This window comes from Drosophila teissieri, chromosome 2L (assembly GCF_016746235.2).
Source record: "Drosophila teissieri strain GT53w chromosome 2L, Prin_Dtei_1.1, whole genome shotgun sequence".
Taxonomy (NCBI): Eukaryota; Metazoa; Arthropoda; class Insecta; order Diptera; family Drosophilidae; genus Drosophila; species Drosophila teissieri.
Window position 1 is genome coordinate 15,429,948 of NC_053029.1, and position 18,384 is coordinate 15,448,331.

Below are 18,384 nucleotides of genomic sequence, written 5' to 3' on the forward strand. Positions count from 1 at the left end.
TTACTCTCTTTCACTCTTGAGCAGGGTTCAAGCTGCGAACTACAGTTCCGAACTCGTTCCGTTCGAAACTACGACTGTGTTGCTCATCGATACGTGATTGAAAGCAGCTTTCAATCATTTAGAGATGAGAAGGTTTACATCACTGCTTTTTGATACTTTTCCTCACATGGTTAATTCATCATAATTCAATTTCGAGGTCAATGAATACGGAATTAAGTAAGGCACTCGATGAACCCTGTTGTTACCCCACCCAATTACTCGTACTCAACTAACTCAACTTTCGTACTCCACCCAAATCACACGCTTATCCAGTGTTCTCCCACTCACTCTACTTTCAAAACAAACTCCGACAAACAAAACTATCGCAAAAATTCTTTGGGCGCTTTAACTTTAAGTCCGAAATAGCCGCGTAAACATTTCGTTTACTCTCAGTGTAAGAAGCCTGCCTGGAGGAGCATAATTCGGGCTCATAAGGGTCTAACTATGCTACTCCAAGTGCAGGCCCCAATAAGATATAAACCTAATAAAGAGGTAAGGCCCGACCCAGTATGCATTTACTTTAGAATATTTTTCCCGGAATATTTACATCTTACTCTTGATGGCTGATAACGGCATGCGGATAGCGTAACGATAAGAAACTAACTGAATGCTGAATAGAATCGCTAGCTTATACCTTTTACAAACTGTTTTTAAACTACTGAGACGGCTGTGAAGATGGCTGGACACCTTTTGCATTTTGCCTAACAACTATATATATTCATATACATATGTATAGGAGGAGATCCTAAAGAAAAAACTGTACATAATTTTGCATAAAAGTGATCGATATTTATAAGAAATCTGTAACGTAAATTCCGTTTGTTATTATTTAATCCAAGTGCTACTGACATCAGTTGAAACGCCTGTCTAAGACGTTCAAATATTACACGAAGCCAAAGAACAATTACCCTTTATTTATACCTTATTTATTTCTAGTAAGTTTTCTATATAGAAAGGGATTTGCAACTATAAAAACACAGCTTAAAAGATAGATTTAGTTTAACACAAATTCCAAAACAACAAAATGCATTCCATAGTTCTATTAGAGGAGGTATTCAACAACAGGACTAAATCATTTAGAGCACACAACCGAGAGATGTTAGTGAAGGAAAGTCAAAATACATTTGCAGTCAATGGGCAAAAATGGCAGCATACTATTGAAAACCATGAGAGCTGAAAACCCAGCCACACCCTCATTTTTCCAGCTTTCCGCAGTCGGGGAAAACTTCGAGCCAGCTGAATAGATAAGTAGAGGGATGGAGCCAAGCTCTTTAGCTCTTTAGCTGTCTGCTGGAGCCGTGCAGCAGAACCAATTAAGAAATTAAAAGACAAATACTTCTGCATCCCGCACATACTCGTACATGCACTGCGAATTAGTGCCTTTTGCAGACGCAGAAAGTTTTCAACTCAACACTGGCCACAAAAGTGCAGAAGAAAAATGTTTGCAACAAATTTGGGTTTCATTTGCCAACTCCGCTCTCTTTTATTTCCTGTGTTCGGTTCTTTATTTTATTTTATTTTTCTGTGCGTAATTTTTCGGGAGTTTTCAAAAGTTTTTCGCCGGCTTTTTGTTTTTTGTTTTCGGTTTCCTTTCCCCCTTTCGGCCGGCCATTCCTTATTTTCTATCCGCATTTGCGGGTTTTTTCTCCAGCAGCTTATGCAAATTATTTTGAGTTGGCCAAGTGCTCCCAGACATAAGAGGTAAACTGTTTGCGGAAAGGAGTTTGGGAACTTCGGGTGGGACCCGCAAAGTAGCTAGGTCATTTTTAAATACGCTGCCAAGGCATTTTGTTCGCAGTCTGTGTCGCTGGTAATCCCTTTGGTAATCTTGGAGTAAGTTGAGCAGATAATTTTGCCTGAAGTTTTGTTGTCTACCACTCCCACTTGCCGTTTCCGTACTTTGTGCACTTCTTTTGGGCATATGGCAAATGCTTTTGCCAAAAGTTTTTATTGCAAATATGTTTGCGAACATGTCGCGGAGTGGGCGGGGGCGGGGGCGGGGCGAAAGCAATTAAGAAGCGACCGGAGTTGTCATGGAAAGAGGTTCCATGGTTTTTAAATGGATGTGCTTTAGAATGCTAGGAGAAAGTTTCTTACAAAAAGCAGATTAGCAGAAGTTCGGGAAATCTTTCAATCAGCAAGGAAAACTAGTTGGTTCTGCTGTGGAATAAGTTTCCTTGGCCACAGTTGGGCAATAATTTTAGAAGATCGATACCGTGACAAAGGGGTAATAGTTAGCCAAGTAAATATGGTTGTGTTCGTAACCAAAGAGAAAATAAGTATAAATTGCACAATACCATGGACACATTGAGGACCCTCCATTTACAGCCAATAAACTCAGCTCACACAACTTCACTCTGAACTTTGATTTTGTACATGTATATGCATACTTGAACTACCCACAAACGATTTCTTATCTCTACATACTTTCTACTACGTATTTACATTTTGGAAAGCAAAGTGCATACCAACTTTTACCCCATAGTAAATTGCTCGGCTTTACTCCTCTCTGCTCTGCTCTTACGTAACTTTACTTACAATTAGTTGCCTAGACAAATAAAACTCTTCCCGAAACTAAGTTTACACTCTACCAAACCCAGAAACCCAGAAACCATGAAACCCAGACCCAAGATCCCAACATCAGCCCTGCATGAACACCCACACTGCACTCGTTTCCCAGCCCCTCAACCTCTCAGCCACTCATATCTGTAAAACATTCAAGAACTCTGAATGGCAATAATGCTTTAATTACACTCAACCAGCCACTCTAGTCTTTGATCTGCTCTGCTCTGCTCTGCTCTGTTCCGAACACGCTTTTTCCAACTTTCTACCATGCTCTACTACTACTACATACTCCTACTCCCCACTTTACTCCTATCTCGAAATATGCTCAGAACAAGGTGCTCAGCCCGAGCGACAAGTAACAACTGCCACAGATACAACATATCTGAACAGATACCAACATATATACCGACTAATTGCGCCGAGAACTTTTCATAATCACACTATCCCTACCATTGAACCACCGCAGGTGTGCCCGGCAAACGTAACGAGATCTATTACAACTGCTGCCCGGAACCCTATATAGACATCACCTTCGCCATCATCATCCGCCGCCGAACTCTGTACTACTTCTTCAACCTGATCATTCCTTGTGTGCTGATTGCCTCCATGGCCCTGCTCGGCTTCACCCTGCCGCCGGACTCGGGTGAAAAATTATCACTGGGTAAGTCAGCCTGGACTTGGGTTCTAGGGAGGGCACACCAAACTGGGGGAAAGGGGAAAGCAAGCCACATTAATTTCAAACCACTTACGCAACGCAAATACTGGGGCATAACAAGCTGGGCGGGGGGAAGTCGCTACACACATGCAAACAGCTTAAGAGCCACTCGAAAAGTATTTGCCAAGTACTTTTTAAATAATGACAGCCTAGTGGCGGCGAAAACAGCGAATTTCAAATTAGAAGCCCCTCATAATCGTGTCGATGGGAATGAGCTACAGCTGCCTCACTTTGTAACTGACTGACTAAGAGACTAACTGACTAACCGTCTGACTTCGCACATTATCCATTATGGCCATCGCCACCCATCCGCCAGTTTGGGCCTGCGGATGACGCCACAGTCTCAACGATGGTAAGCAAACTATTGAACTTTTAACGCTGCCATCGGGGCTGAGAGTAGTGTAAAGTGTTCAACGAGTCGGGGAATGCTCCTCAAAGTGTGCTGTCTGTCGACAGGACGTGGCATTAGTGGCTCGGAAAATCAGTTGGGACTCTGGGACTCGACCTAGCTCCTTGAGTACACAAAACTGAATGGCTAGTCGGGGCGAGTTGGAAAGTGCATGGTACCAAAAGCTGTGGGGGGTTGCACTGCCTCAGGAAGTGTTAATGATGGGTCATGACATTCCAAATGCTTCGAAAAACAATTAGTGAAGTGTAAGAAATTTCGGGCAGCGGTGAGAAATGGCTTTGCTAGGAACACTGAACTAAAAGGGCGAAGGACTTGATTTTTCATTAGATTTAACACTTTATACTTACTTGTAAACTATTTAAACCAAAACCACAATGGATTCTGAATGTAATGCCATACTTAACGACAAGTATGGCGCCACTGCCTTGATTTTCCATGCACAAACCTCGTTACTTAATGGGAACTTTCCATCTGATATCTAGGTGTTACCATCCTGCTCTCGCTGACCGTGTTTCTCAATATGGTGGCCGAGACAATGCCGGCTACTTCGGATGCGGTGCCATTGCTGGGTAAGATCATTTTGTTTACCAATAGTAGTCGATGGTAGAGCTTTCGTATTGTCGTACTTATATGTAACCTGAATCATGTTATCGCTGTTCCTACTTATGCTTTTGATTCATTAACTTAACATTTATGCCGTACTACTTTCATACTCGTATACCTATCGTTTATGAATATCTATAGAGTTGCAGTTGCATACTCATTTTATATATCCATGCATTTCTAAAATGATTTTAAAATCCGAATAAAATCCGATGATCTTATAATATTAAAACTTTGACACACAATTAAAACCCCAGCGAATTTGGAGCACAGCTCACTACTTGAGATATTTACTTTGGCAGCAAAGTCAAATGTTGTGCCTAAATATTTGGCTTTGAAGTCTAAAGGAATATAAGTGCTGTTGCAACAAAGATAAATGTTTCCAAAACGAAATAGCGATCGAAAACTAATTAACCATAACTAGAGGGGCATATAATTAGATTATAAAGCCTTAACGAATTTGCGAAGAACGAATTAATACCACTATATTATATGAACCTTAAAGACCAAAAGCTGATCAAAACCTATATATAAATTAAACCACGAGTTAGTTTGAACAATGCACACATATTTGACAACGAGTTTCTTGCACGTTATAACTACTTTTAGTTTCGGTTGTCAAGGTATCGGAATTTTACATAAAGTTGGGATGTTCCAAATAGAGCTGATATAATCATAAAAAAAACAAAAGAGAATTGCGATATGGAGATAGGGAGCGCCTTTCCCTAAAGATAGATCGGTTTCCAGAAGATAGATAGCTTGGTAAAACTTTTATATAAATGCTTGGACTTCAAACTGTTTGCATTGAGTTAGATATTAATAGGCAAGCTCATTTCTCATTTAAACTTTTTAAAATCTTTATAGACAGGACTACAGCAACACTGTTAGGGATCACTTCAAGAATTCATAAATAAATTTATTTTACTATTTTATATAGTTAAAAAGAAACAACTTCTCCTTATAAGAAGTGGAATTTATAAGCTGTTCAAGAATTTATAAGCTGGGTAAACAGGGTGAAATAAATAAAAAAAAAGTATCTTTTTCATAGTTAGGGAAGAGCAAGAAGGAACAACCCCACTTTATAAATGAAGCCAAATTTGAGTCAACCGAACTAAACTTTTTTTCACTTCTTCATAATTTTGTATCTCAAAATTAAGCAATCTTCAAATTCGAATACTTATCCTCCAAAAAGCGCTAACAAAATTCAAATCGAAATTATATTGTTGAATTTCTCTAATTCCGTTCTTGGCGTACACTTTTTGGTGTCTAACTTCTATATATACATACCTAACCTATGTCTAAAGTATACAAACTAAAGTTAACCTCGTGTGCGTGTGAATAAAAACAGAAAATAAATCTATATGTATTTTTCCCGAAAGTAACATTTGCTATGCCTTTTAAAAACAGAACGATAAGAAGCTAACAAACCGACAATTTTTGCATTTAATGTACTAACTAAAATATTTTGTACATATTTCTTGCCTTTTTCTTTCTTTCAAACAACTGTGTACCCTCCGCAAAAATGATATGATATGATGTGCACACAAAATGCATATAAACGAATCGAAAACCATACACTATGAATAAAATCTTAACTTTGAAATATGCGTTACCCCAAACGAACTAACAAAACACAACAACAACTTCCAATCCAACATAATAATAATAACAATGAAACCAACCAAATCCACGTGCACCACTACAACAATTACAATATATTCCCACACTAAACATAATAAATATATATAATATTTGCATATATATATATATTGACAACACGCCCAACCAACCAACAGGTACATATTTCAATTGCATAATGTTTATGGTAGCTTCATCCGTTGTGTCAACGATTTTAATATTAAATTATCATCATCGAAATGCTGATACGCACGAAATGTCCGAATGGGTAAGTTGCAAATAGGTCAACCCACCAACCAAAAAAAAAAACAAGCATCCCAAACAACCACAGCAACCAAAAACAATCTCCAACCAACCAACAACAAAATATCAAAATAAGAAACAACTGCAAAAGCGACCATCACTCATCATTTATAGCTTCAGCTAGTTTTCAGTGGCCTCAGAACGCCAGCTCCAGAGGAACCTCCCATATCCTCCCATATCCCCCAAATATCCTGCCCCATATATCCTTTCTTCCTGCCAGCGTGGGGCGGAATGCCCTCGAGCTGAGGTCCTCCGTGCTGTCGGGCTTGAGGCCACTGTCGCATAGAATTAGCATTTTTCATATGATTTATCTCTGCGAAGAGAAAAAGAGCCGTGCTAAGATAATTTATGTGTTAGCTAGCGAAATGTTTTTGTGTTAGCTATTTTACACTGTTTAGTTACTTGTTGTGATTGTGTTGTGTTCCTTGATTGTAAAAACGAAGCCTAACAAAAGAACTCTAATCTCTAAAACATGATTCTTAAAAAAAAAAAAGGAATTTTTCTTTTATTTTAAATTCAGCAATGAGCATTTTACATTTGCCTATTTCATCAGACTCAAATATTATAAAGTAAAAGATGTAAAAGAATTCTGTCAAATTAATCATAGACGAAGAAACTATTCAGATCTCATAATAATAAATTCTGAAATTATTTTCGCTCTTGGGAATATACAAACAGCCAAATAACTTTTGAAAAATGAATTCCAAATTCTAGTTTAAATGAGAAAAGTATCCCACATTCAGTTAACTCATTCCAGTGAAAACCATAATCATTTCGAACCAAAACGAAGAACATGTTCATGTTTTATATCATAGCTCACATCCCTAAAGAGCATCAAGCTATAAAAACATTTAAAATACTAAAATGCCTAAAACGTATTTGCAAATAGTTGCACAAATAAATGTTGTTCGATATCCTTTGATTGTTATTATTGTTGATGTTGTCGTGCATTTTAGTTTCAAACACACAAAAACCCATTTCGTTGTTCGGTTTTTCAATTGGCTCTTTGTTAGTTTTGATGCCTACTTAGAGGCCGTTATGCAAGCTGCAATTTTGTGTTGCCCCTTTGATTTTGTTAGTATGCATAACTGTATCTGCAATTTAGCTGAGAACCAAAGCCAGCCGAAAACCAAAGGAAAGAAATGTCAGTTGAGTCGAGGTTTAGCCCGAGTAACCCAGTGCAACCCGGTGTAACCCCGTGTAACCCTGTGTGTGTGACCCCAAAACGTAAATCAAAAGAACCCAAAGAACCCCAAAGAACCCAAAAGGAACGTAATATAACGAAGCGAAGGGAATGCCGAGCCGAAATGTGACGGACGGATGTACAGAGTACGAAATGAATGTTGTAACCATCCAACATGTCTAGCTACTATACGTGTCTACTATAAAATAATTTATGTAATGAAAAATATCGTAATGTTGATGTTGGGCCCATATTTTGAACTTACGTGTATGCCAGCCACACCCTCGATCCCAGCAAGAATCCAGATACCAACCGACTAACCAGCAACCCCGCCCACTTTCCCGCCCACTGCCAAACCCAAACCCCTTTTTATCTCGTAACTTTGTCACCAATTGCACACACGCTTTTGTATCTGCATCATTATACCCGTACCAATGTGAATAGGTTTAACATACGAAAATATAAACAACAAATAATGCAACGAATGCAAAAAATACAAAAAATGCAAAATAACCAAAGCAGATGGCAACGTCAAAACTGCTGTCCAATTATCCATTATGCAATATGCTGTGCTGGTGTGCGAAGTTCTGTAAATGGTAATCTAGCCTCTATTGCCTCCCAATATCTTTTTCCCTCTAAGTACATATTTAATCCATGTATCTCTGTACATAGTCTCTTTGTGTGTGGTGTCGAGTGTGTTTGAGTGTGGTGTAGTTCATAATGCCTTTGGTGGCGGGCATAATTATAACTGAATAGAAAATGGTGGGAATCTGCACATTGACGAGTTTCATTCAAATTGTAGTAAAGTTGGCAATAAAATTAATGAAATTAGCAAAGTATGTATATAGAAAACTCGTTGGAATATTATTTTATTTTACAATTCTGAACAAAACCTTTTTTCCTGCTCTTGAACATTTCTAGTGGTTACTGTATAAGCACATGGAGTTTAAAATTGTTTAAAGTGAAAATTACTTAGAGAGTAAAAGCCATAGCCACAAAAGTAAATATTTTGCCAAGCTCAATAGTGTTTCGTTTCCCATTCACCTTAGCAAGTATCGAAAAATATCTTTATTTTCCGTTTAGCCTGCAACACTGATATCAATGGTGAAAATATCAGACAACTCATGACAATATTTTCACAAGACAGCCAAGTGGAAAGCAATTTCTGCACATTATTGCAATGGCCTCCGAGTGCATAATGAAAAGTTTCGCTAGACGAGACCCAGAGAAGTGGGGAAAAATCAAGAATAAGGGCAGCTCAGACGAAGTCGATTGGCTTTTAAGGAGTCACTCACATGACAAGTTTTGTATGGCTTTCGCGCAAGAATGTGTGGTGTCTCCGCCCCTCGACACACAATTGAATTTGGAACACATGGAGCACATGGAGCACATGGGGAAAAACCAAAGCCAGCAATCGAGTGCAAGTACGGAGGAAGTTTCGGGGCTTGACAGCTGGCCCAGTTGTGAGTAGTGCTTACACGGCACCGAAAATTGAGCCAATTGCTGACGGCGGGCCGGGGCCAGGTGCATTAGAAATGTGCATGCCCAAGAAGTCCTTTTGCAAGTCCTTTCTGCCGCCTGCTGACTGCCGAGTGTCGCCTGCCACTTGAATTGGCCCCAGAGACTGGCTGCCACCAAACAGCCCGCTTGGCCCGCGCTTTTGTGTGATAACAACAAATCAATTTGCGCAAAATTTGCACAAAGGGCGGTGGAAAGTGTGGGTGGACCGCATTGATATGGATATGGGCAAGAATGCCAGTTGCTCGATGGCAATGGTTAACTTTGCATTTGGTTTGCATGCCACGTCCTGAAGCGCATTTCCATGTAAGCTTCCCGCTTGCTGGCAAAGAAAAAGGAACAAAAAACAGGGAAAAAACGTGGAAACCACCAGCAAGGAGGAGTCGACATGATGGAGGAGGCAGCAAGCCTGGCCGAAAGGACGCAGGACGAAGGACAACGACAGTTTCAGACAAACTGCAAGCGAGCTTGTCAGCTATGAGCGTCGGTTTTCAGCTCCTCAACTGCATTACGGATTTCGAGCCGGTGGACATGGAGTCGGAGTAAGGGGGGGATCTGAACACCGATGCCTGGGGATAAGCTGCATCGAGAGGGGAGGGAGTGCAACATGTCCTGACTATCCAATCGATTTGCGTTTTTGCGACAATGGCGCTCCTTTTTGTGGTCGTATTCGAAGGCTCCTCGACTACACGTCCAGTTAACCAGTTTAGCCGCTCTCCATGTTGCCAAGCTACCATGTTTACTCCCTGCCATTTAACCAGCAATCGTTGATGAATGAGATTATGAGGCACAACTGAGATACGCAATCACTCTTTGCTACTGGATTTATTGATTTTCGCACACAAAGGCGGGATAGGAAATTAGAAATTAATTCGAAAGTCCTGCAGTTTTAGAGAGGGACATTGATATTTCCAAATGATACTTTAAGATCTAGTTTATGATACATATAAATCAGATGTAGTGCTAGAAAAGTTATGCAGATAGATAGCTCAATCTGCAGATCGGTGTGAATGTGTCATGGGGGAGTTGTTTGCAGCTTAGCAGCTTTGGGCTAACTACATCATCTCAGTTGTTTGTTATAGCTCTTGTTGTGTATGTGTGTTTCTGCCTCGTGCTATACACGTGTTTATCTGTATCTGTATCAGTATCTATATTTGTATTTGTATCTGTATCTGTATCCGTATCCGTGTTTGTGTTGTAGATAATAAATTTTGCATGCACCGTAGCTATAAATAAGCAGAGACCATGGCGAAATGCGAACACAGTCCATTTCTCGCAAGCGAAAACCCAGCAACCCACATAAATATTATTATAAGTGTACTAACAAATCATCCAGCAAACTGACAAACACCAAACAGCAAACAACGAACACCAAACACCAAACAACGAACACCCACATGTTGCTCCCCGTATCTCCGGGCAGCAAGTTAAAAACAGTGTTGCTTTAGTTGTAATCAAAATCAAATATAAATCATACTTGTGGTCATCTGTCTGGGTGTGAGTGCCGGTTTCATGCAAAATACCCATAAATCGTGGAAAGCCCGCCTGAGCTTTCCACACATCTTTCGGTCCCAGTCCAAAATAACACTTTCTCACACACTCACCATTCACACACATTAGCACACTAGCACACACACCCAGGCAGATGGAGGCAATCATCATCCACGGACACGAACTTTTCGCACACGCAATTCGAGCATAAATACATCAAATTTGATTTTTGATCGGATTATTCCCGGGCCGTCCCACTAAACGTTTTCATTTCGCCACCTGCCGCTTAGATACGCATCGTGTTTTTGTGCTGGCTGCCATGGATACTGCGAATGAGTCGCCCGGGACGCCCGCTGATCCTGGAGTTCCCGACCACGCCCTGTTCGGACACCTCCTCCGAGCGGAAGCACCAGATCCTCTCCGACGTTGAGCTGAAAGAGCGGTACTTAATCTAATTACTGGTGTTATTGGTGTTACCACTGCAGACTACTATACTCGCATAGTCTGTGTGTTCAGCCTGATCTTGCAAACGTATCAATTAAATATATTCTGAGTCATATTCCCATCAGAAAAAGTATCTAAACGTATCTATCTATAAAAGTCTATACGAAAATATCGAAATATCATTTAGATATGAGTTTAGATCTTAATTCTTATTTTCTGACTTTAAAAAGCACAAGTACATACCTAAAACCAAAGTATGTAATCAACAACCTATCGATGTTCAGATTTTTCACTTTCCGAGTTTCGCTGTTCCTGCTTCCGCTTTCTTTGAGTGTAAAGCGAAAGCAGGAACATACTGCATAAGACATTTCTTGCGAGGGTACTAAAGCTGACTTTATTCCCCGCAATGAAGCTCGTCGAAATCGCTGCTGGCCAACGTACTAGACATCGATGACGACTTCCGGCACAACTGTCGCCCCATGACGCCCGGCGGAACACTGCCACACAACCCGGCCTTCTACCGCACGGTTTATGGGTAACGAGTCACACTTGGGATGGGGTCCAGTGATCCAGCCACTCACGTGCCACCTTTCTCTCTCGTTTTCGGCCCGGTCCAAATGAACACCAAACACCAAATGAACACCAAATGGCACCAAGCAGACAAGGCGACGATGGCAGCATTGGGCCCATTGGCAGCACCCGAATGCCGGACGCGGTCACACATCACACGTGCATCAAATCATCAACTGAATATGAACTAGGTTTAATCTTGAAGGAAATCCGCTTTATAACTGATCAGGTAAGCTGGCGAGTGCTGCAGATCCTTTGCGCAGACCACGCCTTCACTTGTACTAACCACGTTTTAGCTCTTGACTTGCGTTCCGAATACAATTACGATTACTTTGCATGCGCAGCCTAGTTTTAGCACTCGAAAAAATGACTAGAACCAAGTTTAACTCTCCGCTTCATCTCTTTCTCTCCAACCCAACCCACTTTTTCTCTGTGATAACTGTGATAACTCTGGTAACTCTGATAAATGACATAAATAATCAATCGAATGTACAGCTACGTAAAGATGACGAGTGCAATGACATTGCCAATGATTGGAAATTTGCAGCTATGGTCGTTGACAGACTGTGCCTTATCATATTCACAATGTTCACAATATTAGCCACAATAGCTGTACTACTATCAGCACCACATATTATTGTCTCGTAGCCATATGGGCGAGGTGGTTATTGTTATTGGTTTTATTATAAAATCAATTTGTTAATTATTAAATTAATAACGAAACTTTTTAAGTAAATTAAACTAAAAAAGACACTAAAAAGCACAAAAAAATAGGAAAATACATGATAAAAACCGTCAACTAAATAATACATCCAAAAATCCAAAAAAAAAAACCATACAAAAAAAACAATTAAAAATCGTCTCTGAAAACACAATAATTTAATTATAAAATTCTCGTTTAAAGTCTTTCATTCAAATCAAACAGACACTAAACAAATAAGAGACTAAACCAACATCATATACTAAAACGTTAAAAATTAACTAATTCCAATTTTCCTAATTCTATACAAAATCTATATAATGGTAAACCAAAGAAATCCCCTCACTTCCCGCAAGCCCCACAAGCCAGTATCTAGATTTCTTCCATTGAATATATATATATACATATATGTTTGACAAGCAAGCAAAACGGGTATATTTTCTTTTTAGATTTTATATGTTATATTTTATAGGATAAGCGAGGCGTTCTCACACCTATAGTCACATGGGTTTTCGAAACTTTTTTTTTGACAGACTTCAATGGAAAGTGCAGCACTTCAATGCAGAACAAAAGCCCCCCAACCTCCAAACCTTTAGGAAGACTTCGATTTGAGAGCTTTATAGTAGGAATCATAGGTGGGAACTTTGCGACGCGTTTACCAGATGAAAACCCAACGTATTAGGAATACAAAGTACAGAATACACAATACAGACGGACAGCTAAATTGGTATCTTCTTCTTCAGCATTGAAGTCAGTCCAGAGATTTGTTCCGAGCAACTTTTTGCTACCAATTAGTACCTAGGCCAATTAGGTGATTACGCCACATTCCCCCCTCTAAGCGAAACTGCATTTCCGAAACAGAACCAATTAACCCTACATATCCAGTACTGTGTATCTAGTGCCCCCTTCCCTATCCACCTTTCCAGTTTTATTTTAAACTCAATGTCTAAACGAATTGATAAATCGAAAACCAAACCGAATCAAACCAATCCCCTAAGAGTAAAGCCCAAACATTCCCCGTAAACCTTACCAAAACCAATAGAATAACCAATCTGAATTGGAATTAAGAAAATTTACTGGAATATAAAAGAGAAAATGAAAGATGAAAAAGAAAAATCAAAAAGATGCGAGTGAAAATGAGTAATTGACGAGCGGCACAGCAGGTGAATTTGAGCCCAGAAAGGCGCTCAGTATGTGAAATGCATCCGACGGATTGCATTTCATGTTGACTGGCGCTGCCGAGGAAATGAATTTATAAATTAAATGGTTGCGAGCAATAATATCTGCGTGTTGATGAATTGCATGATTTTTGGTGATGCAAACGATGATCGATCGAACTATTGCGCGAGGTCCACGACGAGGGCAAGAGTTCGCTCCTTCAGCGCATTGAGAACAGCAAACAGTCTAACTTTCGGTATTGATCTCACACATTTTCATTTCTTTATCATTTGAACTTTAATTCTTCTGTTTAAATACTCAAAGTTGAGGGCCCTGTACACCAGAAAGCAATTCAACACGAAACACTGAACGTGAACAGGCCAAATAGTTTGATTGCAAATGAAAGGCGAGGCAGACCAAGAAGTAGAGCATTCGAGATATAGCAATATACGAAAATACCAATAACAATGAACCCAACAGACCCCAGAACACGTAGCATGCCGGTGCATGGGTAATTATGTGCTTGCTTTAGTGTCGAGCGCACTGATAACATACTGATCACAGACCACAACAACCAAAACATATAAACCAAGGAGCTTTATACAGATATATGTATATATACGATGGCGTTTAGCGTGGGCCAGTCTGACCCGACTTTTCATATATTTGTACCACACAACACAACAAAACACAACCAACACAACACACGAATCCACACGAGTCCATAGAGGACACACACTCGGTTGTTCGATGGCCAGTTTATGGCAATTCGTATGTTTCTGTCCGCCAACTAGCCAAGCACACAATTTCAAGATGACCAGACAAGGAATACAAGAAACAAAAATCTTAAAAATTACCAAGGTCCGGGTGATCGATTGGGAAATGCGGAGGATTAGCCGGGGAAAGTCCACGAAGGACGATCCCCGGGCATTCTGCGTATTTCCCGAAGGAGAGGATCCCATGGCCGAGAATAGAAGAAAAAGCAAAGCTGCGTTGGTCGAAATTTCACACAGACTTTTCTTTCCACACAAGAGCAAGGAAAAAGTTCGAAATGGAAATAGCTTTTTAATTTTTAAGTTACAGTTATTCTGCTTCTAATTGTAAATCTTGTGCAATGTAAACAATCAGAATTTTCTTTGAATATAAACAATACGAACACACCGAAACCAAAACCAAAACCTAAAGCAAAAGCAAAAGCAAACAAACGCGTAAGGGTCACAGTAAGGACACAAAGTCACAAAAGAAAAACATATAAGATTTCAAAATAAATAATGGAAATATGATTAGCAACTAAACGATGTCATTCAACTTAGACTAGGCTACACAGAAAACCATAAATTGTTAAGACTCTATCCAAAGAGCTGAGAAAGGCGAACTCAACAAACATACTAGAAATAGATTTACAAGCAACAATAAGTGTAATTCGAGTAACGAACAGAACGAAGAAATAGATAAGCGAGTATGAATATTGAGAAATTTCGATTTTATGTGATTCGGTTAAAGACATTTTCAACATCACTTTGTATGCGGATTTTGTATGCCCAACTATACAGATTTCTGATCCACTCTTTTTCGCTTGGTTTATTTTCTAATGATTGAACAACGTTTACAGATAAGGTTTAGCTTTTGATAAAAGATTGCGAATGTAAAATAATATGAGAACTTGGAACTCGGTATATTTTGATGAAAGGTGAAATTATTTGTACGTTTTGTTGTATACCCACAGGAATAGCTTGAAACCAATGGATGGGAAATTTGATGGTTGAAATTTGTGGGGACTTTTCTTAATGTTTTTGATAAACAAGTATTTGATTTTGTATGCTTTTCCAATGCGATTGTCAGTGAGAACGATAGAACGATAGATTTCAATCCTAACGCTTAAGAATATTAAAGAAATAATAATAGAAAACATAGCAAACAAGCTGCCAGCATGAAAAATAAAAACAATAACTAATTTTAATCTTTTATACATTTCCATCAAATGTGCTTATTTAAACACAAGAAGAGAAAGCAAACCGGCAACCGGAAACCAGAAACCAGAAATGCCCAACTGAAATATCTGATGGCCGTTTTCAAATAGCAATCAATAACTGGATTATGTTCAACATCCAATTAGCTGAAGTTGAACGAAAGTTTTCATATAAGCAATTTTTAAAGAAAGACGTCACCCCAGTAAATAAATACATAGAAATAGTAAGGCTATCTGGCTATCGAGGCCATAGAATGGAGCAGATGATGGAGATTATAACTAATAAAGTTCTAGTGCATAAAGAGGACAGTTTGGAAAATAGTTCTTCATCAACCATTAATACACAGTTTATACATATATGTGTATATTTACATGGATATATATGTGCATACGTATATACTTCTTTTTACACAGACAAACAAGTATATATATAAATATATATATAGTATACTATGTAATAAATTATAAAAGAAAATATTTGAAACAAATGAAACTTTTTCCTACAACTAGTTGCATTTAAAAGAATTTTAAAAAATATACATAAAAAGTATAAATTTCTTAAAAAACATAAAAAGCAAAAACCAAACTCCTTTCTCTATTAAAAATAAAAATGAAAAACACACAAAACTTTAAATTAATATTTAATTAGTCATTTAAAAAGGGTTTAGTAAAAACCAAATCAAGCGGGATGAAATCGTAACCTAGTAAATATTTAAATTAAATTAATTTTAAAACGTGAAAAGAAACAAAGAACACAGAAAACCGAAAAGAGAAAACAGAAAACAAAAGAAAAGCGCTGATTTTTTATGTCGTTATTAGTATTTAAATTTAAATAATTGCGTATAAAGAAACATACAGAATTAACTAAAGAACACAAGATATATGACATAAAAAATTAGAAGAAAATTTAAATTGGTCATTTTGACCTAAATAGTAAATTATAGAAGGAAAATAATATAAAGTTGAAAGGAAACAATGACGAAACAGAAGCAAAACCGAGTAAAGCGATTGTAAAATTTTAATTATTATTCAATAATAAAAATTCAAAAAGAAAAGATTTGACAGAAATACCAAAAAACAAATTAGGTTTTATTCCCAACAAAATGAAGGATCCCTGCACCAAGGACGAGGACGAGGACTCTGAGGACGAAGTCGAAGTTGCATCCCGAAGTCGGAAAGGTAAATTGTGTTATGCTCTAGAGAAAGCTGCGAGTTAGGCTTAAGGAACTCACGCATAAATTACGAAAATGTAAATATACTGTATCGATGTTCATGAAAACCAACTCATATTGTCATAAACTCATTGCAAGACAACACCATACACTGTAAAAATCAATGCCTAGATTACGTAGCAATTACGCTGTGACGAATGGACAAGCAAGCGTTATGTATACTGAAAACAAGAAACCAAGTCGTTTGACATTTATATTCAAAGTGGTAAAATTTCGAAACTAATTTCCCAAAAATAGAGTTTTTGGCGAATTTTACTAAAGGAAAATTCTGATCCCCGCGCAGTTTGTCAACAACCAGCTGAAATCCAAATTAAAATCCAGTTCCTTCTTTACGCTATTCCCATAACAGAAACAATTATATAACAAAACCCAAATATCCAGCAAGTCAGACCACAGATTTCAAATACAAAACAGCTGGAGGAATGCTGCGTGTATGTATAACCAGTTGATTTCATTCTTCCCCTGTGGAAAGTAAACTGTAAGAAATTGCCCCATTTTTATCCCAATATTTTGGCATGTTTTCTTTACAACCTTCTTCCATTTATTTCCAACGTCCAATCAATAGCCTAATTTCTCAAATCGATCCAAACTAGATTAAACTTTCAGTCACATTTACTCTCCTCCTGCACTTTTGTATACATTTGCTTATGCATGATATTATTATAAACTCATAAATTATTCCCAACTAAAATAATCTTTTTATGTCTAATCCGTTCACAACTGCTAACGTTATCGGGAGATTTTCGAGGTGAGTTTTCAATCATTCTATTGTGGACTTCTTTAATAATGGATCTCTTTTTATAGGAATAAACTTCGTCTGGTTCGAGTGAAAGATCATCATGTATTAACCAACATAAAACAAATTATAATGTTGTCTATTTTTATTTCAGTTTATGTATTAAAAACGATGTGTTATTATTTTGCGACAAATAAATATTATAATGTTTAACAAGCAGCGTTTAAATTATGGGTTTTTAGCGTCAATTCAATAAATAATTTTTCCGAAAGCAACTGGACATTATGTTCAATCCAATGCAATTGTAGGAACTCTTAACGGTACGTTTAATGAATAAAGTAAAAATAATCATTTAAACAGTATATACTGGCGGATTAATGCTTAATTAATTTAAATTGCGCGCCAAAAGTGTGCCCACAACATAAAAGAACCTGGGGATGCCATTCTTGTGAACAGCAGACAACGTTTGGCGTTGCCAGACGTCAGATGTATTTTACGCTGGTCTTACCTAAATTTTACACAGGTACCCCAAGCCGGTAGATGGCGGTTAATTAACACCACTGAATAGTTCCAAATGCAGCCACTGAAAGACAACGTCGCCTGTGTGCTTCTGTGCTCGCCAACACTGGAACCAGTGTTGAATAGTGGAATGCGGAATAGGGGAATGGAACGAGAATTCAAATTTGAATTTAAATTTAAAAAGGTAACTGTCATTTTTTGATTTTAAAGTTTCGTTGGGCTATTTATGTTTTTATAGCCTCTCTTTCTACGGCTCATAGTGATCTCGTATTGTCAAGGAAACAGGTTATAATATTGTATTGATTGTTTTGCTTTCCTGATCCACTTTATCTGACTTCGCCAATCAAACAAACTGGCAATTGGATAAATAAACATATGGTGGTTTCGCACACACCAACAAATACATTCGCGAGTTCGAAAGCCCTCTCAACCGAACTCGCTAAGGGCAGCAACAAGCTCCTTTGTGGTCGCTGCTGCTATTGCAAAAAAGTGCAGTGCAAACACAAATACCCACGCCCCCGGCCCAAAAGCGGGCTGACCCCTCTTGTCATAATGATAAGGGATGCGTTGCTGCCGGGCAAGCGAGAGACCC

General features: G+C 38.4%; 1 protein-coding gene and 1 long non-coding RNA gene across 2 annotated transcripts in view; one reads left to right on the forward strand and one right to left on the reverse strand.

Moving 5' to 3' along the window:
* Window positions 1–15,715, forward strand: part of LOC122625932 (neuronal acetylcholine receptor subunit alpha-7) — a 51,652-nt gene extending 35,937 nt beyond the window's left edge. Inside the window, exons 7-13 of the mRNA XM_043805994.1 lie at window positions 3,071–3,265; window positions 4,211–4,297; window positions 6,128–6,237; window positions 10,755–10,906; window positions 11,321–11,443; window positions 11,569–11,707; window positions 11,974–15,715. Coding sequence (XP_043661929.1) covers window positions 3,071–3,265; window positions 4,211–4,297; window positions 6,128–6,237; window positions 10,755–10,906; window positions 11,321–11,443; window positions 11,569–11,707; window positions 11,974–12,126 — 959 coding nt within the window. The 3' untranslated portion in view covers window positions 12,127–15,715. The remainder of the gene's footprint in view (window positions 1–3,070; window positions 3,266–4,210; window positions 4,298–6,127; window positions 6,238–10,754; window positions 10,907–11,320; window positions 11,444–11,568; window positions 11,708–11,973) is intronic.
* LOC122625933 lies at window positions 3,602–4,833 on the reverse strand. The gene is made up of 3 exons (XR_006326682.1): window positions 4,450–4,833; window positions 4,355–4,387; window positions 3,602–4,293 (listed from the first exon to the last, which is right to left on the reverse strand). It is a non-coding gene; the product is annotated as an uncharacterized LOC122625933 (long non-coding RNA).
* Window positions 15,716–18,384: the final 2,669 nt, after the last annotated feature.